Source organism: Rhea pennata, chromosome 2 (assembly GCF_028389875.1).
Source record: "Rhea pennata isolate bPtePen1 chromosome 2, bPtePen1.pri, whole genome shotgun sequence".
NCBI lineage: Eukaryota > Metazoa > Chordata > Aves > Rheiformes > Rheidae > Rhea > Rhea pennata.
Window position 1 is genome coordinate 48,798,916 of NC_084664.1, and position 23,972 is coordinate 48,822,887.

The window sequence follows — 23,972 nt, forward strand, 5'->3', positions numbered from 1 at the left end:
TCGCTTTGTGATGGTAAATTCCTCTTGTCCTCTGGACTGGGCTGGGAAAGGAGATTTAAATAATCCAATAACTGAGTGTCAGAGAGGATAATTTCACAGATTCTCAAAGCGGCTTCTCCCAAAAGAACTTGCTGAATTTGCCTTTTCACTGTTGGGCTCAGAAAGGCAATTCCTAAATGTGATATCTGTGGTCAGAGAACAGGGACAGACACAAGACTTGGATGAGACTGTCAAAAGCATTTTACCATGAAATCCAGGAATTTCTGATTGCAAAGCTGCAAATTTCCAAGCTCTAGAGCTGATGAATCAAAGCAAACAGTTTAGAACTTCCCGCTCCCAGGAAGTCCCACTGGCTTCAAAGTGCTTTGGGAAATCAAGTTAGCGGTAATCTTAAAGGTTGCTGCTAAAACCAAGCATCAGGAGTAATGTGGATATTACATGGAGTGGAAGTATGTGAAAATTGCACGGCTTTCATTCAAAATGGGAAGGTGTTAATGTTTAAAATTTATGTTAAAATGTTAAAATTTATGTTAACATTTATGTTAAAATGTTAACATTTGGGTTTAAAATGTTAACATTTATGTTAAAATGTTGAAATTAAGACTTACAAAGGTGGTACCAAACAACAGATTCATTGAATCCACATATGTGCGTACTGAGAGAATTGCAAAAAGGAACTAGAACAGGTAAATAAGGGTTGAAGCATAAATCCCACTGCTTCACCCATGGGAGGAATCTGCAATATAAGCAGGACACAGAGCCATCAAAAAGAAAGTTACACCTCAATCTTGTGCCTTCTTTTCCTCTCCTCACCAAAGGATGTAAAGTTAATCAAGGCAAGCTCCTGCCCAGCGCACCAGAGACTCAACTAGTATCTATTGTCTTTTTTTCTGCAAATGTACCAAGATAAAGTTCTTCGGATCTCTAGGAAACAAACACTTTGATGGAACAGAAATATTTTGGAATAGAAGTATCTATTTTTGGCTTTTCAAAAACAAAACAAGGAAGAATCTGTAACTTCACTCAGATCATTGCCTATTCTGACTTTCTTTTTTAAGGGTCATACATACATTTTCTGCCGTTACTTTTTATCTGTAATCTAACATCTGTAAGTTGATTTACAATTGGACCTGCAGGAGCTCTCCACCTCTGGGGGAAGCAGCCTTCTTGCTGAATTTATGCTCTGACACTGCTGACCTTCACCAGCTATGTAAAGTACATTTCCTTCCTATGCCAAAGGATAAAATCAGCTGTGTGAAGAACAATACATGCACAGACAACATGGAAAATACTGCTGAAGACCTTCGGATACTCAGCTGTAAAGCTACATTTGGCCTTGTTCCAGGCTCCACACGCATGAGCACACGCTGTGATTGCAAGTGCCTTCCAACAGGAATCATAGCCAAGAAATTCAAAGGCATTTTGGTGCTTAGTTCACAGTGGTTTCAATTAATATTAGGCAGCAAAATACCTTTGAAGTTCTGTGCTTGCATGTATTCTTTCTGCGAGGTTTGGGCCAGGGATATTCCCAAGCAAACAGATGATTAACCCTAGCTTTCTACTGGAATGGAGATGTACTACAGTGACTTGTACAGCATTATGCTGCAGTTAGATGTTGTCCCAAATTTTTATAGTTCTTGAAAGTTTTACAGCCCATGCCTTTAAAGGAATTAAGGGACCTTTAAAATCTCTCTGGTATGAGACAGCCAGATGTATGACGGTTTTAGGGTGGAGTTAGGTACCTCAGTGCACCCTCACGCCTTTGGACCTCAGTTCTTTTGAAAATGAGCCCCGCTGGGCTGTTCTGCCTGGGGGCTGCCTTTGGTGCCAGGCAGGGTGAGGAGGAAGAGAGCCGAGCCTGTCCTCCAAGTCAGTGCCGTCTTGCGGCCCCGCCCTCCACCGACATGCCGTGGGCACCCCACACCTCCCTGAAAACCCTGCGAGCACATGGGAGAGCGCCCTGCGGTGACGCGCCCAGAAACGCTGTAAATAAAAAAAAAATCTCTTCCTTTCCCTTTCATCACGTCAAAAGAGCCAGAAAATGTCTTCCCCTCACTGCCATGGCAACCACCCACCACTCAAAATCTTCTCCTCATCACAGAGCAGGGAAACACCCGCATAAAGTGCCCCAGAAACCTATACAGGCGTCAGCAACGGGGTGCGGGAAAGAGAGCCGCTGCAAAACAGAGAAGCTTTAGAGACTGTTGGAGAAATGCTGTGTTTCAGCCGTGAATGCACAAACGTGACCCTTTCCTCACCAGGAATCCGAGGAATTTCCCGGGTACCCTGGAGGACATCCCAGTGCCCTTGCACAGCCCCGGCTGCCCTGAGGCCCGACCCAGAGGCGCCCGCGGCCCCACGGAGCCAGCAAGGTGCAGCCTTGGGCTGTGGTGAAGTGACCTGCCCCACTGGCTGGGGACACTGGCAGGAGGGGACTTGCCTGGCAGATTTGGGGAAAACACAGAGAAAGGCCCCCTCCAGTGAGGGTGAATTTTCTCACTGGGAGAAAATGTCATGCGATTTTGAGAAGCTACAACAGCACGGCTCCGTGCTGTTTGTGGAAGAAGCAGAGCGCGGGATGAGAAGAGGGTGTTTGGATGAGAACGTGTGGACTAATGTGCTGGAGCAGTTACTCATGGTACCTGTCTGTGGCCAGCACCACAGGGGGGCCATGCGGCTGGTAGCGCTGGGGCCGCTGGTTGGTTCTCCCCGGAGCGGGTGGTCTGCTGCTGAGATGAGCCACCCCGGGAGCTGCTGGAGCTGCCAGTGCTCGACCTCCTCAGCTGATGCTGAAAAATGTACTTTGGTCAGGCCAAAGTCACTGAGGAACAGTACGGGGAAACGGGAGGTGATCGCAGCGCACGAGCGGCCTGGCTAGCTTCAGCAGTTGTCCTTGCGAGCCCTGAATGACCAGAAACGAACGTTTGCAGACAGAGTGCCCCATCTGTGCAGCTTCCCCTTCCCTGGTGCTGGCTCAGCTCTGGGCTGCCAGCCACAGTCATGGCGCTGCGCTGCAGAATGGCCGGGGGCAGCTGCAGTGACAAGGATCTGAGACACAGCACGAGTTTGAAGGCAGAACCGGCTTTGGCCTGAGACCCCCTTAAAAATCTCCCGTTATTTTCTTCATGGACACTTAGAAGTCTGATGTCGTTTCTCTCTCCTACCTGGGGCTATAAATACCTTAGTCCGCTCATTTCCTGTAGGAATCTGGACCATGCATGTCACTTGGAAATACCTGAGGTATGTGCTGTGGTTTAGTAGGGAAGCAACAAAAGCCTCAGTGCAAAAATATAAACAAAGTTGACAATTTGTAACACAGACGTATTTGCAGGCAGGAGCCCCGCTCTTTGTTGCTGCCGCGGTAAGCGTACCTCTCCGATCTAGCAAGGTAGTGCCACAACATCCGCTAATCCTCCCCGTCAGCCTGATGTGCAGGCTGTGAATTACACAGGGAAATTACAAAATGCTCCCCCTGGCTTGTAAAGGGGCTAAAATAAATGTATAATTTATCTACCCCAGTCAAGACTTTTCTACTGGGAGGATAATACAAAGGGCTTAAGGGTAGTTAAGAACGAGGCCTCAGTAGTACTAAAGAAAGCACTGTATGTTCCTGACGTAAAAGTGGGCCCATTTCTGCAGAGAGAGAAACCAGATGATTTTTTTCCATTTTTTTTCTTTCCCCAGGGGAAGTTTCAGACCCTGCAGAGCAAGTGCAGCTGGTGCCAGGTGGCTGAAAGGGACATTGCCAAGCTAGGGAGGCCACATGTCGGCCTCTACCTTAAAGAGGCTCTGCAAGAATGTAAGGTAAGGTAAGGCAGTGTCTGGAGATGTTGTTCCTCCCCACGGCTGCTGCTGGCCTGGCTGCCTGGGGGGCCTCCGCATTCCTTGGGAGGCCTGGCCTGGCCACCTCCTCCCTCCTTGCCTCCAAAGTGCTGCTCCTGAGCAGCACGGGCTACCGAGGGCTACGCTGCGCATGAGGCCCCTGGGGAAGTGCCTTGGGGCAGGTACAGGGTGGTAAACTTCCCCTAGGGACACCAGGCTATACCCCAGGGCAGGTGAAACCTTGGGCTTTTTAGGAGGTGATGAGCCAGATGCCTCCAGGAGGCAGGTGCTGCCACGGTCTCCTGCGCTCGTGGCCCAGAGGACGAAGGTAGAGCAGCAGCAGCTCCTCTTGGCATGCCAGGGAAAATGGAAGCAGCTGGGAAGGAGCGCCGCAAGCATGGAAACCCACAGGACGAGCAGGAGCCCCAGCCTCCCCAAGAGGGAGAGGGCACATTGCAGCCTGGCCCAGTGCAATGCAGGGGACACAGCTGTCCCACCTCCAGGGCCCTTTCTCCTTGCTCCTTCCACACCTTTGCTGCAGCAGCCCCAAGGTAGCTCAAACGGCAGGGAGGACGTAGGTCCAACAGTGGCAGTGTGGCTGCGCAGCATAGGGAGCAGGTGCTGGGGACTGGCCGGTGCCCTCTGCTGTGGTCCAGCAAAGCATTTGTTTCTGTGGTGCACAGCCATGCCTGCATCCCTGCTGCCTGCCCCTGCCACACACTCGGGGCAGAAATGGAGCACCCCCGCTCTGGTTTTTCACTTCTATTGCAGCATGACAGCCTGGGATGGGCATGATGGCTACAGCAAATTACACTAGGAGTCATTCGTTTAACACTAGCAGCACCAGAAGGGCCAAGGGCTGAACTGGGAAAACTTGTGGACTTTCCTTTTTGGGGTGGTGTCAACACTTTACAAAATGGCTTTCAGGGTCACATTCCTTAAATAGCTACACCCTGCAGCACCACTTCGGTGGAGATGCCACAGGCCCTGTTCACAGGTGGGTAAATTGAGGCACAGAACAGGAAACTAGCATGGCGCATCTTTGGGAGATGAGACAAACTGAGAGGGAATCATTGAGATCCCAACCAGGAGGCCAGGCAGTCCTGAGGACTGGAAGAAAGCTAATGTCACTCCAGCCTTAAAAAAGGGCAAGGAGGACCCAGGGAACTACGGGCCAGTCAGCCTCACCTCCATCCCTGGGAAGGTGATGGAACAGCTCATCCTGGATGTCATCTCTAAGCATGTAGAGGAAAGGAAGGGGGTCAGCAGTAGTCAGCATGGATTCACCCAGGGGAAATCCTGCTTAACCAACCTGACAGCCTTCTCTGATGGAATGACTGCCTGGGTAGATGAGGGCAGAGCAGTGGACGTTGTGTACCTTGACGTCAGCAAGGCTTTGGACACTGTCTCCCATAGCATCCTCAGAGGCAAGCTCTGGAAGCGTGAGCGAGATGAGTGGCCAGTGAGGTGGATTGAGAACTGGCTGAAAGGCAGAGCTCAGAGGGTTGTGATCAGCAGCACAGAACCTAGTTGGAGGCCCCAGGGGCTCAGTTCTGGGTCCAGTCCGGTCGTCTTCAACTTATCCATCAGTGACCTGGACGAAGGGACAGGGTGCCCCCTCAGCAAGTTTGCCAGTGATACCAAGCTGGGAGGAGTGGCTGACACACCTGAGGGCTGTGCTGCCATTCAGAGAGACCTGGACAGGCTGGAGAGCTGGGCGGAGAGGAACCTCATGAGGTTCAACAAGGGCAACAACAACAAGGGCAAGTGCAGATTCTTGCACCTAGGGAGGAATAACTCCATGCACCAGGACAGGCCGCGGGCTGACCTGCCGGAAAGCAGCTCTGCACAGAAGGAGCTGGGAGTGCTGGTGGATGACAAGTTGACCATGAGCCAGCCATGTGCCCTTGTGGCCAGGAAGGCCAATGGTATCTGGGGTGCATTAGGAAGAGTGTTGCCAGCAGGTGGAGGGAGGTGATCCTGCCCCTCTGCCCAGCCCTGGTGAGGCCTCATCTCGAGGACTGTGTCCAGTTCTGAGCTCCCCAGAATGAGAAAGACATGGAGCTACTGGAGAGAGTCCGGCATAGGGCTACGAAGATGATCAGAGGGCTGGAGCATCTGCCCTGTGAGGAACGGCTGCGAGAGCTGGGCCTGCTTAGCCTGGGGAAGAGAAGGCTGAGGGGGGATCTTATCAATGTGTCTGAGTATCTGAAGGGAGGGTTTAGAGAGGATAGGGCCAGACTCTTTTCAGTGTTACCCAGCAACAGCATACGAGGCAACGGGCACAAACTGAAACGCAGAAAATCCCATCTGAATATGATGAAAAACTTTTTTACTGTGAGGGTGACAGAGCACTGGATCAGGTTGCCCAGAGAGGTTGTGGAGTCTCCTTCTCTGGAGATATTCCAAACCTGGCTGGACAAGATCTTGTGCAATGTGCTCTAAGTGACCCTGCTTGAACAGGGGGGTTGGACTAGCTGATCTCCAGAGGTCCCTTCCAATCTCAACCACTCCGTGACTCTGTGGTGGCTTCTGTTACAGCAAAATAATGCAGGCAGTTAGGTGGTTTTCCTCTTCAGTACCCCTCCTCAAAAGAAGGAATAGCTTTTTTCTCCGTGATCTACTAAAAAGATGCTTTTATCAGAACAGTAACTTCCCTGGAGAAATTGCCAGAATTCCTTTTCCCTGCCTCTTTTTCCGTGCATTAACACAAACAGCATCATGATCTGTTTAATCAACATGCATGGCCTTTGGTAATCCTATGCCGAAAGAACACTGCAGTCAGATGATATCCTGCAATTAATCATTGACCTGGTGTGACTTGCTGGACTTTGAGTGGATTTACCAGATGCAGCGAATGCATCCATCCATTCTTCCATGCATAGCCTAGAAGGATCTCTCTGACTAACAGATGTTTTAAAATGCTTTTTCACATGGGAAAATTGTGAAGTACATATTTTTATTGCACCCTTGCTATTTTATCCAGCCATGTGGATCTCCAGGGATGCAGACGTACTTAAGAAAAGTATTTGCTTCTAAAAGCTTCTACAATTTTTCGCAATACCTTCTCGGCTTAGTCAGCCCAACAACATACACATGTATTTCTATTTTACAGCAATTAGTAAAATACACTAATGCTGCTGTGTATTTAAAGACAATTCATTTTCTTTTGTAGCAAAAAAATTCCTGTTTTACCAATTCTCTTAATCTTCACGAGAAAGAAACTCAGGCTACCCATGCCAGTAATCTGCTTTATTAAAATTGCTTTCTTTTCTGTCCCAGTTATTTGTCCAGTGTTTATTATTCCTGATCACTGCATTGCATCTTGTACAGCTGTTATGACTGTACGTGTTTAGCTTCACAGATTGTTGGCCTCAAGTGTAATTACTGGAGAGCAACTCCCCACTGCTCAGCAGCTTGAGCATTTCTTCTGTCAGTAGAAAGTGGGTGTGCTAGGAGAACCTTGGACCTTTTACACTCAGTTTTGGCAGGTATAAATAACTACACATAGAAAAAGGAAGTTCAGAGCCTGACTATTGGCCTTTCCCTTGCAACCAGCGCAGAATGCAGTTACAGGGCTTCTGTCAGGCTTGAGCACTATGTAGGACACAACAGTCTGATCCTCAGTGGGTGACTGGAATGTGACTAACTTTGCTACACACTTCTTGCAGCGATTTAAGCTCAAATTACTGAAAGCACTCACTGAGGCAAGGAACTTCACTCTTTGAAAGTCCTGTTTAATTAGGGTTGAGTTTTCAGAGCACCTGGAAGTCTACTGCTCCAAGAAATTAGAAGCACTTCAGGTCCTCAATATTGTTTACAGCTCAGCTATCCATTGGATACCTAATTGAAAGGCAAAAATACTCCAACTCAGCAGCACCAACGACTTATACACCCAGGAAACTGTTAGCTTTCGACTGTTTAAACTCTCTGACTACACATAAAAGCAGGACCAATTTTATATAGATGATACTGGATTACAACTCTCCAGGGTTAAAACCAGACCTGGACTTTTCCAGAATAAAAGTTGCCCTGCCTGACACTAACTTGACTGAGGAAAGTGCTGCAAGACAAATGTTGACAAATGTGACTTTGGGCCTCCTCGGACAGATGGGGTTAGTGAATTATGGAATGTTACGTGGTACCGGAAAGAGAGTTCATTCAGGAAAGGAAAAAAATCCATCCCACCTTTCCTCCTCATGTCGGGCAAGTTCTCTTTTATCATCTGCATTGCAGATGACAGCTCTGATCCTGTTCTCTCCTACATACAGAAAACATTCCAGTTCAGCTCCTTTTCTGCTGTGACTGGAACACATACTGACTAGCCTTCATGCTTTTGCTTCAGGACAAATGCCCAGATTTTTTTTTTTTTTTTTTTTAATAATGTGACTGCAGTTCCAGCAACCTTGCTTTAAGTCAAAACCTGAGGATCAGAACCCAGACTGACACAAACCAGTGGGCTAGTAAGTATATTCCCCATCTGGGTTCTGGTGAGGTACCTGGTTTCCTGTTTCAACATTCCTTGTACAGGACAGTCCTGTGATTAAAATTAGTTCAGATGGTTAATAGAAGGGGGCTGAAGGAACAAAGAAGCAGAAAATACATTCAGCAAAAACAGTGTATGCAATAGTCCAAATAGCTAAATACACATAAGTAAAGCAAAAATACTGATCCCCCTTTCTGCTGTCTGTAATAAGTATTACAAAACTAGAAAATGAATTGTAATTTCCCGTTCTCTTCATCCACAGCAAAACTTTTAGAAAAAACACTGTATATGTCAAATTTCCCTAAGAATGAAATACCAGCAAAGTGCTAATACTCTTTCTAGTTTATATTGATTGTAAAAAGCTTGAAGAAGAAGAATGGCTTTCTGGAGGATTTATGCTAAAAGACAGTAGATAAACATATGCACTGTACGACCTGCATTATCCATGAAGGAGAGAGAAAAACATATACATTATATGACCTGTATTATCCATGGAATTCCTCCTTTCAGGACAAACAAACAGGCTTTTACTAAGACATATTAAAAATGCCATTATTAAGCAGATGCTATTTCTGAGGCATTACTTTAATCTGGTAACTACAAGAGAGATTTAATTTTTCACCAAATCTCCATTTTTTGATTCAGTTGAAGGACATGGAAAAAACAGATGTGTGTGCAGCTACTGCCCATGTATAACTTTTTGTTTGAAGCCTAAGTAGGACAGTCTGGCTAGAGAACTGCCTTAGCTCGTAATCTAAGCTATAATATTGTTCCTTAATGTGATTTAAAAGGCCTTACTGCTTCATTGCAAAACAGCATTAGCACGTCCTGTCAGTCACTAGGGACAACTATGAAACACCCGTGCCACTGCCACCACTGTTTGAGGTCTAAGATCTTTCTCATGAAATCTACAGCATAAGAGAGGTACTCAGTGGCTTCTCTGGACTTTGCTAATGCTCTTTTTCCAGGATCAATGTTTGAAGGCTGGATTTTTTGGAAATGCAGTTACATGAATGATTTGGGCGCAGAAAGTGTGCCAATGATTCTTTTTTTATGTGACTTCAAATGGAGATATGATACAGACTGGTTCAGTGCAATGATCATTCCAGTCATGATCTCCTACCCCAGTGAGTGACAGGATGCAGAAAATGTCCTTTCTGTGTCACGGATTTGTTTTCTTGCTTCTTTGTAGTAGTCTGTCCCACTAGGTTTTTAGTAAGTCTTCTACATTTTCTGTGCCTCACTTCATGGAATAAGGTGAGGGTCACCATATCCATTTTAACGTGTATGACCGACAGGGTGCAATCTGATTGACCAACCACCAGTGCTTTTCCTTCTCATGTCTCAAATAACCCCTCCCACATTTAAAACTCCCAAGCTCTCCAAGGACACACCATCTACGACATTTTACACCATCTTCAGAACAAAGATGTAGCTACACCATAACACAAAAGAATTACTAAATAAGTTTAAGACATCTGCAGTAAAAATATTACAAATATTTTAAAACTTCTTGTGTAGCAGTCTACAGCCCATCCTGTTGATATCAGTCCAACCTCAGGCACACAACAAACTTGTGAGTCACAATTATCATGAAACACACAGCAGTCCTGCTTCACACCAAGTCAACATTATGAAAAATTGCAACAGGTGTCAAGTCAACTGCAAAACCCCATAGCTGGCAGCTCTCCCATCTTTCAAACAGACTTACTTAGGGGATTAGGCTCTGTCAGACTTTCCACATCATCTCTCACATCGCTCTCTTTTTCACAGTTTTTGTATTCTGCACTGAATTTCAACTTACTGTAAAGACACTGGTGTGACTTCTGACTACATCCTTTTTGCGCAATTGCTAATCATTACTTTTCTTTTTTTAGTATGCAGAAGTCCACTCCTTATTTTTATTTTTGCCTGAATCAAAGCTACAGCTACAATTCACTGCTTCATTTTGCAAGAGCAAATATACTCCAGCGCTAACAGCAATAAACACTGCGGTCTGCTGCTCAGGCCTGTAGTGACTGCAGCTTTTGTTAAAAGGCACCATAGGGCCGGTGGGCTTACAACATCTTTCTTCATTCTTGTAAACTGTAAGAGTTTTTATTTACACCAAACATGTCACCCTTCTCCCTAAAGAAAAACTCTGCTAAAATGGTCCTATGGTGTATGTTAAACTTTTATATGGAAAAAAGCAGGACTGTGCTGTGTTACAGCTTTTGAAGGATCTCTTTCAGTCCTTTTAGGGGCTTCTGAACAGGAGTTTTATGAATTCATAACAACATATATATCAGACAGACACTGGAATTCAGATTATTTTAACTTCAACTAAAGGCCTATGTTTAAATGTCTGAATGCATTCCTTTGTGGCTAGGATGTGTGGAGTGTTAAATCTGTGAAGACCGTATCTTCATTATAAATATTCCACTCCTTAGTCATTCTTGTGTCAAAGCACTGCTAAAGAGAAAAACTGCACTAGTGTGGCCCAGAAGGAAGTGGAAACCAGACAGTTTTGTTGCAGAATTAGGAAAGTATAGAACCAATCCTGCCCAGTGAGTTTTGTATCTCTATTCTATATAGATCTTTGACATCAAAAATGTATAAAAGCAACAAAACGAGCTTTTGTATTGCTTTACAGTGAGTGACCCTTGAGAGTCTTTAGTAGGAGATTTTTTGGTTTCTTTTCAATTTAATACCCAAGTTGGATGACTGCTGTGTTCAAAGTTTTTCAGATCTCTGTATTTGCCTAGCTGCTTGTTTTTGTCGGCACCTTTACTGTCAATATGGTCCACAAGTACCTTGCTGGACTCCTTAGTTTAATGGATGTTAAATAAGAGATTCTCATACAATGAACTCTGCAGTTGTCTCTTTGGAAAACCTTTTTCAAGGACTTGCTAAACACACTAAACATTTCCATGTGGCTCTAAGTTTCAATGAGGCATGAGAATGACTGTGTGTTTTACTGAAAGTCTGGATGCTTTTTAGAAACAGCTATTTCTACTTAATGAATCCCTCAGAAAAACAAGAATTTTTATTCAAGTTTTATGATCTAGGCACAGTAAGAACTAGGAATAGAAGTAAAAAGTATGCTGTCTGCCTTCACCATTGCTGCATTACTAGTAGCCAACTCATCTCTTTCTTGAATCCCCCTGAAATTCTCTCAGACAGCTTATGAATAGAAAGCCACTTGCATTTTGTTCTTTACATAAATAACTGTCAGCACTTTGTGGAATTTGGATCTCTCATGTATAAATTGACAGAAATACAATAGCAAGTAAGGAGGACCCTGGCTAAGGCAGGGCTTAGCTAAATCATTTGACTGTTTCCTCAATTTGCTTCCAAAATGTGCATGAAATATGTCAAACAACCCCTTTCTGGTTATCTGCCATGTCTGAGGCCATTAGCCAGTATTAAACAAAGCCTTTTAATTAACGCTAAATTGTAAGAAAATGTTACTACAAAAAAAGTGAATTAATACTATGGTACCCAAAAATAAGCTATAGAGAACAAAGATTATGACTGATTATAGCTCACCTGACATTTTGTGTAGCAAGTAGTCATGACACTTGTTTAGCCCTGGAAACATAGTTACATCTCTGCATCTATTCAAGCCAACTTTCCAATAGGACGTATTTCTGAGGTTAACACTAAAACCCATGTATAAAATTTACATTCTGTTACAGTGATCCAGATCTTCTGTCCTTCCTTCTCATTCTCCCAGAGAATGCAAATAGCATCTTACCTTCAAGAAGCTTTAATGCTTTTCTCATGATTCAAATGAAGATTTAGCAGCAACCCAATTTATTAATAACATCTCCTCTCTCCCCACATTATATGAGATTTAAATAACCATAATTGGTATTTTTGAATAGGTTTCATCTTGAAGGATTCTGTCCCCTTTCATAGCCTAGCAGTGCCTTAATTATTCTTGCACCAGGAAGTTGATAAGGGCAGTTCTTGGAGACAGAAAAGCCTTTTTAATGGTTCGTCCCTGGAGATGCTTGCTTCCAAGTTCACTTTGAAGAACTAGTTCATGGATTTCTTCCAAATTGCGGGCTGCTTGCTGAGGCACACTAACTTTGCCACAAGCTCTGTTATTGATCTGAAAAACAAAGATATGAAAACAAGAAAAGACAGAAGTTGCTAGGCTGATTTATACAATTTCATCCCCCTGAATCTAATCGTTCTTGTTACACATGGGAAAAAAATGAATCAAACTTTCTTTCCTCTAACTTCAATTTCTAAGTAGAGGATAAAAGTCTCCATGCCCCCTGTTATCCTCCCATACAGTGAAAGAACAGAAACCTAATTCATGATACTCCAGGAAACTTTAAGAAGTGGCAAAAGGAAGTTTTATTTCCAAACACAGCAAGCCTCATGGGACTATACAATGTTGTGATCTTCTAAGTTCGAAAAAAAGATGGTGCATAAGCTGAATAAAGAGACACAAACAATGTTTGTCAGGTGGAAATTTTGATTTGCAAACACTTAGATTCTTTACAGCTAAGTGATTTACTATAGAGTTGGAATGCAAGATCTTTAAAAAACATTTGTAATTAAAAAGATGTATCTGAAGGAGACTCATCACAACCCATTTTTATAAAAATAGGCATTAACTTTTTATATGTTGCATTCTTACTAAAAGCATGATTCATAAAGCTAACACCAACCACAATCCTCATAAGGTAATGCTTTCCTGTGTTTGGCTGTTTTCAGAGACCTTCTACACTGATTTTGAATCATCAGGGCAGAGTCACGTAAGTAAAACAAAGTAAGGCTACCACTGGGAATGATCTTAATTTATAAAATAGCTTTATAAGTGCATCACTTTTTTATCATCCAATAAAAGTAGACAATATGTGGAAAGTGAAGGTCTGACCGACTATCTTTCTGGAATTGACATAAAAATCATTAATTATCACAAAAGCTTTCAGATTTATATGGCGTATTTTCAGTGGACTAATGAAAAACATCAACGCTACATTTTATTAAATAGTTTGGTATTTTTATCCAGTTCAAATCAGTTACTTGCATAAAAAAGCTGTGGTAAGTACTGCAGATCTTTGCCCTTTAGACATTAATGTACCTATTCAATCATCTAAATGTAACATGTTGCATCGTACAGCTTGGACATAAAAAAAGCGCACAACCTGGTTTTCCCCTGAATTTCATCCATGATCTGCATACACAATGCACTCACCACAGAAGTGATATATTTCACTTCTTGATTTGCATTTTATTTTAAATAAAATAATCTGTGAAGTTCTCAGAGAGGAAGATGGAGAGCTTTTTAAACAAAGAAGATGAAGTCTTAAATGCAGCTGGGACGAGTCATTTCTGTTTTTTGACTAGACATTACACTAAATTGCAATGATAATGTAGGTCGACTTTCAAGCATTCTTATATGCATCCATAACTCAGTACCACAAAAGGCTGTTTGTTAAACCTTGCCTTTAGTACCTTAATGCAAAGCAAATCCTTAAAAAAAAAAAGCTTCATTTCTGTAGCTTTTATTAAAAATAAACACAACTGATTAACAGAAATCGTTCTTTTTGACGGGGTAATTCAGGGAAGACGTACTCCACGGGAAAAAAGAAACTGATAAAATCAAAGCTGGTATGGTTTTAGTAAGAATATCATAGAATCATAGAACGGTAAGGTTGGAAGGGACCTCTAGAGATCATCTAGTCCAACCCTCAGCATAGCCCATGTGGGCATTGAACCCGCGACCTTGGCATTAGCAGCATCATGCTCTAAAGCAAGCTTATGAGCTCGCTACTGGGGTACACAGCTTCTAATTCAAAACCATGCCTGGTCAGTTAAAATGCCATTCAATGTCCTCCATGATACAAGCTAATATGGCCTTGTGAACAGATGCTGGTGGGAGAGAACTGCCACAACTAGCATGTTTGGTGCTAGTCTCAAGAGTCAAAATGGTCTAAATCAACACAGCAAATATATGACTCCTAGAAGCTGCGTTTTCCTAGAAGGGTTGAGGAGTCTAGGCACCCTTGCATTCTGCACCTTCCCACGGTATCAGTCCTGATCTTCCCACATCCCACTGTGGGCAGAGTGTGCAAACTGAACCAAATGACAGATCGATTATGATTTCAGTATGTATTTGCAGAATGGTTTTCCTTATAACTTGGTACCCTGATTCACTGTCAAGTGTATTAACTCCATTCTTAAAAAAAGTATCAGCAGATCTGACGTGACACCATGTGTAACAAACACCCTATTCACATTTGTTTTTGAGAGGTCAGATTTTCCAGCAGGACAAATGTCTTCTGCTCTCTTCAGCTCTAACTGTATCTCACTAGACCAGCATATGTCCTCATCAGCTGCAGGTAGAAGTGCCAGCACAAGAAACTTGGGTGCTATTAGTCTTGTTTCTCTGAACAACTGCTGTGCCAAATTGCAAGGGGAAACACAAATGAGGCTTGGGCTCTTCCCTCCCTGGGGAAGGAAGCTGTCCATTTCCGTTCTGATTTTTTTTCCCTTTTTTGATTAAACATTTGACCTTCTAGACTACTTTGAATCTAGAGGGATCAGAAAGCTAGAGAAACTATGAAGGATTAAAAGGAACTACAAAAGACCAAAAAAAAAAAAAAAAAAAAAGCACCTGGACATTGCAGACTCAAACATTTTTTTTTAAGAGCCCCAGTGAATAATAATCCTGAGAAATAAAAAGGAAAACAAACCAGTATCTGTGCACTTTTAAGCCTTCCTCATATTCCAAAGCATCACAAATGACACCATCTCAGCTTATTTTTTAACATCAGTTGTAAGATAAGGGTTTTGAACAGTTCTGCATGACCTAAAAAACTGATGAATGCTGATCACAAGTGTGTTCATAGGATGAAAGACTACAGTCTTCACACTACATCTATGCCACTTTAACAGCAGCAAAAATATATAGTATGTGATACAAGGGTGGGCAAATTACAAATATTCAACCTTGCAATAACATCTAGAATAACAAATACATACACATATCCAGTGAATTTAAGTGTTTTTCTTGTATACAATTTATATTGTATCAGCCAAGGATGCGGTGACTTGGTTCTTACGCTGCCTTGGGTTAAAAATGGACAGACAAAACTGCAGCATAGACAGGAAATAATGAAGTATCTTGTGTCAAGAGAAATAAAACCATAATGTCTCAGCAGGCAAATTGCTGGCAGCCTGAGGCAGTTTGATGTATTGAGAAGAATAGGGCTATGGCCCAGAAGACTATGCAGTGTGAAGAGACGCTCTTTGCAACAAACCAGTTCCTCCTTATTTTGTAGTGCTTCTTGTTTTAATGAGGGCAATTTATTTTTACAACCATAGAAACCCTACAGTGCCCACAAAGCTTTAACACTTAAAAAATATTGACATTTACAATGATTTTTTCACTGCTTCTCCATATTTTCCTTTTACCTTACTCCTACAGTGTAAAGCCAGGCATTCCCGTAGGCACTACTTTTAAGAATTCCTCCCAGTTCTTAAGATGAATTACATTGTATCAGACAAAGATCAGTAACTTGATTTCTTTTTCTACTTTAGGTTAAAAATAGACTCAGATCTTTCATTCACTTACTTCCCTGGGCCTAAAGAAGGTTTTTATATACCTCATATTCTTCCATGAGTGGATGCTTGCTAGAGCTAGAGCTTGCTAGGGATTGCTCTTTTTCTTAAAGAAGAATTTGTACACAAGACTTAAGCTTAGAAGCTTTGACATAAAATGAACCAGGAACAAAAATAAAAAGAATTTTCATAATGGCTATTTAAAACAAGAAGATTTCTGTTTTCTTCTTTAGAAAAGGAAGTTTCAACACCAGCAGAAAAGGATTAGTGAAATGTTTAGGAGTTTTTATCTCAGAATCACACAGAATGACAGAGTGGTTAGGTTGGAAGGGACCTCTGGAGATCAGCTAGTCCAACCCCCCTGTTCAAGCAGGGTCACTTAGAGCACATTGCACAAGATCTTGTCCAGCCAGGTTTGGAATATCTCCAGAGAAGGAGACTCCACAACCTCTCTGGGCAACCTGATCCAGTGCTCTGTCACCCTCACAGTAAAAAAGTTTTTCATCATATTCAGATGGGATTTTCTGCGTTTCAGTTTGTGCCCGTTGCCTCGTATGCTGTTGCTGGGTAACACTGAAAAGAGTCTGGCCCTATCCTCTCTAAACCCTCCCTTCAGATACTCAGACACATTGATAAGATCCCCCCTCAGCCTTCTCTTCCCCAGGCTAAGCAGGCCCAGCTCTCGCAGCCGTTCCTCACAGGGCAGATGCTCCAGCCCTCTGATCATCTTCGTAGCCCTATGCCGGACTCTCTCCAGTAGCTCCATGTCTTTCTCATTCTGGGGAGCTCAGAACTGGACACAGTCCTCGAGATGAGGCCTCACCAGGGCTGGGCAGAGGGGCAGGATCACCTCCCTCCACCTGCTGGCAACACTCTTCCTAATGCACCCCAGATACCATTGGCCTTCCTGGCCACAAGGGCACATGGCTGGCTCATGGTCAACTTGTCATCCACCAGCACTCCCAGCTCCTTCTGTGCAGAGCTGCTTTCCGGCAGGTCAGCCCGCGGCCTGTCCTGGTGCATGGAGTTATTCCTCCCTAGGTGCAAGAATCTGCACTTGCCCTTGTTGTTGTTGCCCTTGTTGAACCTCATGAGGTTCCTCTCCGCCCAGCTCTCCAGCCTGTCCAGGTCTCTCTGAATGGCAGCACAGCCCTCAGGTGTGTCAGCCACTCCTCCCAGCTTGGTATCACTGGCAAACTTGCTGAGGGGGCACCCTGTCCCTTCGTCCAGGTCACTGATGGATAAGTTGAAGACGACCGGACTGGACCCAGAACTGAGCCCCTGGGGCCTCCAACTAGGTTCTGTGCTGCTGATCACAACCCTCTGAGCTCTGCCTTTCAGCCAGTTCTCAATCCACCTCACTGGCCACTCATCTCGCTCACGCTTCCAGAGCTTGCCTCTGAGGATGCTATGGGAGACAGTGTCCAAAGCCTTGCTGACGTCAAGGTACACAACGTCCACTGCTCTGCCCTCATCTACCCAGGCAGTCATTCCATCAGAGAAGGCTGTCAGGTTGGTTAAGCAGGATTTCCCCTGGGTGAATCCATGCTGACTACTGCTGACCCCCTTCCTTTCCTCTACATGCTTAGAGATGACATCCAGGATGAGCTGTTCCATCACCTTCCCAGGGATGGAGGTGAGGCTGACTGGCCCGTAGTTCCCTGGGTCCTCCTTGCCCTTTTTTAAGGCTGGAGTGACATTAGCTTTCTTCCAGTCCTCAGGCACCTCTTCTGATCTCCATGATCTTTCAAAGATTATTGAGAGTGGCCGAGCAATGACATCCACAAGCTCCCTCCTTTTTATATTCAGTTATGTGGTCTTAAAAACATCAAAATAAGAATTTTCTTTCTATTACTAAATCTTTAGTTTAATGGTATATATTCAATAAGAAGTTTGCTTTAACCACAGTTGCAAAGAAGTTTCTAATTACACAATTTCTGAAGTTCCTAACTTCTTCAAAAACTGAACACTAGAATTTAAAATGCTTCTTAGCCAATCTTGAACACAAAGATTTTTTATGGAATAATATATATATATGTATATGTATATATATATATATATATATGTATATATATACTTAAACTTGAGTAAAGTCTGCTTATTCCTGAGTGAAAATTTTGGTGGGTATACCACCACCTTCCCATTCATGTAAAAATTTTTAATTACTTGAAAAAACAGCAATAAAACCACAGTGTACATTAGACTAGAATCTGCTCTTATACTCAGGTGGCATTTGAGTCCTTTCTCCTTGGTTTGAGAAAAAAAACATCAGCAATTGATAAATTTCTCCAAAAAGACATATCCTGTGGTCTCTGTGAAGGATGACAGTTGATGACATTGAATGCAAGAATTAATAGTTTTCTTAGTAGATTTTCCATTCTGCTCAAGAGGACTAGCTAAGGGCTCTGGTAGGCTATGGTATTGCTTGTACAGCAACACATCTCCCTCTAAAACTAACCGATCTCTTCCCTTCTCAAAAAGGGCAGCTAAACAAACATAACCAAATGCCTCAGAGCATGCTGAATACAGGCTAGACACTTAAAAATGATGGAAACAAGATGGTGAACTATACTGTGCATGTGCACACACATATTTTTGAAACTTACATCTTAGCTGTAGTTAGATCTAACTACTAAATGTACTTAGATTTCAACTCCTTCGCTGAATTGCCAACTCTTTCCATAAATTGCAAAGATGCTACAGCTCAAAGGAAAACTGGAACGTGATTTTAACGTTAGCAAAGCTATCTGTTTTTCTCAACCCCAGTTCTGGAAATACGCTTTGCCGAGATTTGCCAGAAGTTCAGCCTGAGGCAGACAGGAAACAGTGTGGCAAAATCACACCATCTAAAACCAGCTTATAACAGGTTGTATTAGGCAACTGTCGCATTATGTATAGCACAAGAAGCTTCATCTAATTACACATGTTTTATACAGGGCATGACTATGAATGTATTGACAGGTAAAAATTCTGGAGGGACCTGTATTTTGACCATACTTTAAAATCCTTACCCTCAGTTCATTAGTTAAATTTCTCCAGGGAGTGATATCCACAGTCACTCAAAAAGATTTATATTTAGAATTTTTTCCTTTCAGGTTTATTACAGTTTTTCATTTAGGACACCATTTTAACTACTCAGCAAAATTTTAACTGCAGCTTCCATCCCCTCTGTCCTCACATTGAGCCATGTAAGAAGGGAACTGAATTGCACAAGAGCAGAAGAAATGTTGCCATCCTAATGCATTAACAAACCACTACTGAAAATAAATGAAGCACTCTTACCAGAACAGACATCTCTATAACATCTGATGATTGAAGGTATTCTTGGTCTATTTTGGGCCAGGACTGATGTAGCACATCAGCATCCCAGTTATGATGAGTACAAAGTTTATTCTGCATATGTGCCAAACCTGGAACATGAAACCAGTCAACTGTTCAGCTGTATTGTAACCAGAATATTCAATCTTTGCAATTTGTTTGATAAATAAGATCAAAATAAAATTCACTTTAAAAGCAAATCTCTTAGAAGCAAATAACATTGTTTAGATTAACATCCAGCACATTATAAACAGAAGGATACATACATTTGAAAATGCTTACTTCATACTACAGGCAAGAACTCCAACATGAACATTGTGGGTACACTTTAGATTAGGATCAGCACTCCAAAACATTGCCAGAAGCACAGAAGACCACTGTTTATTGATTTAAAGTGTTTCACTGCTACACAAGCTGACCTTTAGTTTTAAAAGTTATTCATAATACTGCATTCACTTCAACAGAAATAACAATTTGATTAAAATTTTACTAACAATTCAGTCAAAATGGGAACACTGATTTTTAAAAAATTATTTCCTATTATTTTACCATATATAATAGGCTGGATAGTTTCTAAATTTTTAAGTTAAGCTACTCACAAGATTTTCTCTTATTTTGTGAAGTATCTATTTTCTCACAAATTAAAGTAAGTATAACATGCATAGCTTGTTCTGTTGTATGACACACTTTCTGAAGGGCTTTATCCTTTGATTTTATTTAACAACACTGGTAAAATGGTTATAAATGATCTCGTTGTACTAAACAGACTTTACCCTCTTCAGAGACAATCAATTCCTAACTTGTCTAAGTAACAGCAGAACAGGATTCAATTCATTCTGAAGCCACATTCTGTAACTGAATAAAAACTTGAGTGGAACTTACGTTTCTATTTACTCTATTGTAGGCCAAAAGATTTCACTTAACAAGAAGACTTCAAATGTGTTCAATAACTTAATTGCTATTATGATTGTTTTTCACACAGTCAGTGATTTTTCAAATTAAAATACCCCCAATAGATGGGTATGAATCAGAATACAGACTAAAACTTTTTTTAGACATAGGTTTCATTCAGAATTGCAAAATGTAACATCTGGAGAGTATCTGAAAATTTATCTCATTGAGGAAATCTCAAACAACAGCATAAAGCAAACATATCAGCACAAGATTCATTGTTCCAACTGAAGTATCAAAAACTCTTTGAAACACAGCACAAAGACAGACATATCAGCACAAACAAGTCATGCATGATACATAAATGGATTTATCCGGTTGGATTGCTTAGACTAATATACTGAATAATACCAAAGACAGAAAGAGAAAGCAACTTCCTCCAAAATGAAATCTGCAAGATTTCTGTCAGTGTTTTTGAAACAAAGCACTCCTATAAATGACACACAATCTTGCTATTTTCCTAATGATTCAGAAGCTGAGAGGGTGGTGGACTGGTGGGAGTTATTTCTAACAGCAAGCAAGAATGTGCACGTGTTTCCTGACAACTCAGTTACAATCTTATTAGGTAAATAACTGATCAAACACTTCAATAGATACGGATTTCTACTGTATTTTTTCTCTTGCAACAGTAGCTCAGACACTGAAACACCAAAAGATAGGAAACTGAGCAGAAAATAACCTTCACATTGGTGATTCATTTTCACGTTGACTTTAAAGAAAACAGCTGCTAAGTTCTTCCCTTTTTTGCTTTTGCACATAGAGATGAGCTCACTTCTTTCCAACTGATCACATGCCTTGTGGCAAAAGCATGCATACCAGCCACTCCTTATTTTCCTGTTGAAGTGGATTCTTCAAACTATTTAAAAAACTTTCTGATGTAAGCCAAGAGTTTCCACCTATGAAGGCAAAATCAGGGTCACTTTTAATCCCTGTGAAGACTGTCAACCCTAATAAACCTATTACTAAAACAAATGCATATATATTCTGAAGCAGATAAAGTCTGACTACAGTACAATGTCAACCTTTTTAGTTCCTTTTCTAGCTACAAAAGTGAGCCATGAGATCACCCATATTAAAAAAAAAAAGTGCAAAAGTCAACAGAACTAGTTTCAGAAAATACAGTTTGACAGGAAACCAAAATGAACATTTTACTTATGTTGCCTGTTTGGCTTCCTGTCTTAATTCACATTTTGTGAGCTCCAAAACACAGAAAATGCAACCATGATTTGTTTCACATTTTCAAAAAGCAACAAGACCAGCAGCTTCAGTGTCCTTAGCTGGAGAGCTTCAACCCTTAAAAGGATCTAGACAGAACCTGCGTCCAGCATTCCCACTTGCCTCTGATACACAGCACAAAGGCACTATTGGACGACTTAAGAATCAATCAGTTCACAGACCTTTCTTGTGAAAACATTAAAATCCTATGCATCTTGCTGTACTGGAGAGCACCTATTGAAGAGCATGTTAGGAAGCAGGAGGTATTTTGCTTTGTATTTTTTGACTTGTTTTGTTTTTATGGGCAGAAAGCCAACTGAGTGCATTTCTGCTTATTTTCCACAGTATTTACATGTGCAGCAATCTTTAGAGACAGACCAAGGACAAATCTCGCACTCAGTCTGAAGCCCTGATCCTGTAATTGGATCTGCTTGAATGGACTTTCATCGACCACTATGCCAATACAGAAACAAAGTTTCCCTAGCCATAGGATCCGAGCCTGATTTAAAACATAGCACTATATTATACTATTATAGAGTTACAGTGGGAGGACAGGACAAATACAAAAATATTTAAGCTCATGGCAATGTTTTATTAATATTATTTGACTCATAAATATTTCATAAAAATAGTAATTCTCCAAGAGGTCATTTTAGGGGAAGAGTTACTCATTTGAAAGAGAGATTTAAGGAGGAAGATTTGGAGGCAATCATGTATCAAGACAGCAAGGCAATTCCAGTCTTATGGACAAAAGCATTAGAAAAATTTATCTGTGAAATTTTAGCAACAGTACAGCTAGTTTGATGCCACACTATGCAGGCAACAGCAAAAAACTTTTATCGCATGAAGTGGGGAATGGCTGGCACAGTGAGGGACAAGAGCCAGCACAGAGAGATTTACAGTGTATACGATAAGAGGAGGAAGGAAGTCTAAAGGTGAAGAAAAGGAAATTAATGAAGACATCTGAAGCAAAGCCAATATAACAGCTTAAAACTAGGGTTTTTCCAACAAGAAATATAAGAAGATCTGAGAGAGGCGGTATAAGGAGACTATGAGAGTGCATTACCAAAATGTTGATTAACTGTGGATTTAGCAAAATCCAAACAGAGATCTGTGTTAAGTAAAAATCTGTTACACTAGCAAATAAGCAGATAAAGTTTTTGAACTCAGAGCAGATATTTCTAACAGTTAACCAAGCTGCATTCTGGATCCGTATCTTACTGGTCTGGCAACTTCTTTCAAGTACAGGATTGTCATCGTGTTACTTTGTTCTTGATATACTTTTTTTGCTACTTTATTTTATTGATCTTCCCACTGGACAGATTCAGGCAAGTGGAATATCAGAAACACCTTTTTTCAGCCCAGAAGAAATATGTCTGTCAATCATATGTGCAACAGTCTGCAATATAAAAGTAATTATAGCAATATAATAATAGCTACATCCAAATAGCTATGAGAAAATTTGTATTCTGCTACTGGCAGCAAGTAAGTGGATCAAAAAGGCCTAATTTACATTTACTGAAGAGATTTTATAAAATATTCATTTTATATGTTCCTTAATGACATATCTGGAACATCAGAAAGGGTTTCTGAAAAGCCTGGGTTATGAGAGCCAACTCTAGAACTTGTTTCCAGTTTAGCAAGCTCCACGTGAATTGGGAATCTCTTCTAACCTTCAGAAATTGATCCACTCCCACAAATTTATTATCCTTCATTCTGGATTATTTTCTTGGAGGAAAAGTAAAGTTTTTATTCTGAATAAGGCTTCTTGTATTTGCACAGTTTACTTCGAGAGACTTCTGAATTCAGATTCTCCATGAAGATCTGCAATGTTAACTGGCTTCCATTCAGCTCTAATCTTCAAAAAAGCCTTCTCAAGCACAGACTGAATTCAAACAACAGCATTCTTGCAATAGAGCTATTGTAACAACAGTTAAAACATTATTAAGACAATAATACCATTAAAAATGCCAATAATTATATTTCAATACATCTTAAGATATGTTTATCATCAGTATATATCTTTCATGTGCTACCTCTAATAAAAATATAACATCTCACAATAAGCAGCTTCATATCCTTGTCTGGACAGCAAAATACTGTACTACTACAAACAAACAAACCACAAGAAAAAGTCTCGAATGGTGTCTGTATATTCCTCAGATACAAGGTCTCAGGAAGGAAACAGATTTCCTCATCCTGTTACTGTTCACAAACTGCCAAGATATCAGCCGATGAACTCTTCCCACACTGAGGGGCTACAGCAGCTTTTTATGTTATTAAACTATAACAAAGTGAATACCCTGCACAACTAAGACCATTATGTTGATACACGAAAATACCAAGAAGCGTTCCTCCTCTAAGCAGCAGAAAGAAAAACTTCACACACACAGTATCAAAGCTCTCAGTTACTGTTGTTCAACTGCTGAAAGGCGAGGCACCTATGAAACTGCATTCAAGAAGTCTTCCTCTTCACTCAAACTGGAAATATTCCCTGCCAATACTTAAGTAGGCTCTTCAACCAGCTCAGAAAAAGGCCAAGCTCTTCGTTTCTACCAGGTGCATGAAAACAAGGCGGTCACATATAAACTGAATTCCACGGGATAATAATTTTTCA

General features: G+C 41.6%; 1 protein-coding gene across 2 annotated transcripts in view; it reads right to left on the reverse strand.

The window, feature by feature from the left end:
- Nucleotides 1–7,538: 7,538 nt before the first annotated feature.
- LARS2 (leucyl-tRNA synthetase 2, mitochondrial) overlaps nt 7,539–23,972 on the reverse strand; it is a 93,100-nt gene continuing 76,666 nt past the window's right edge. For both annotated transcript variants that reach the window (XM_062569449.1, XM_062569448.1), the window contains exons 20-21: nt 19,154–19,281; nt 7,539–12,404 (exon numbers count right to left, since the gene is read on the reverse strand). In XM_062569449.1, the coding sequence (XP_062425433.1) occupies nt 12,225–12,404; nt 19,154–19,281 (308 nt within the window). In that variant the 3' untranslated portion in view covers nt 7,539–12,224. The remainder of the gene's footprint in view (nt 12,405–19,153; nt 19,282–23,972) is intronic.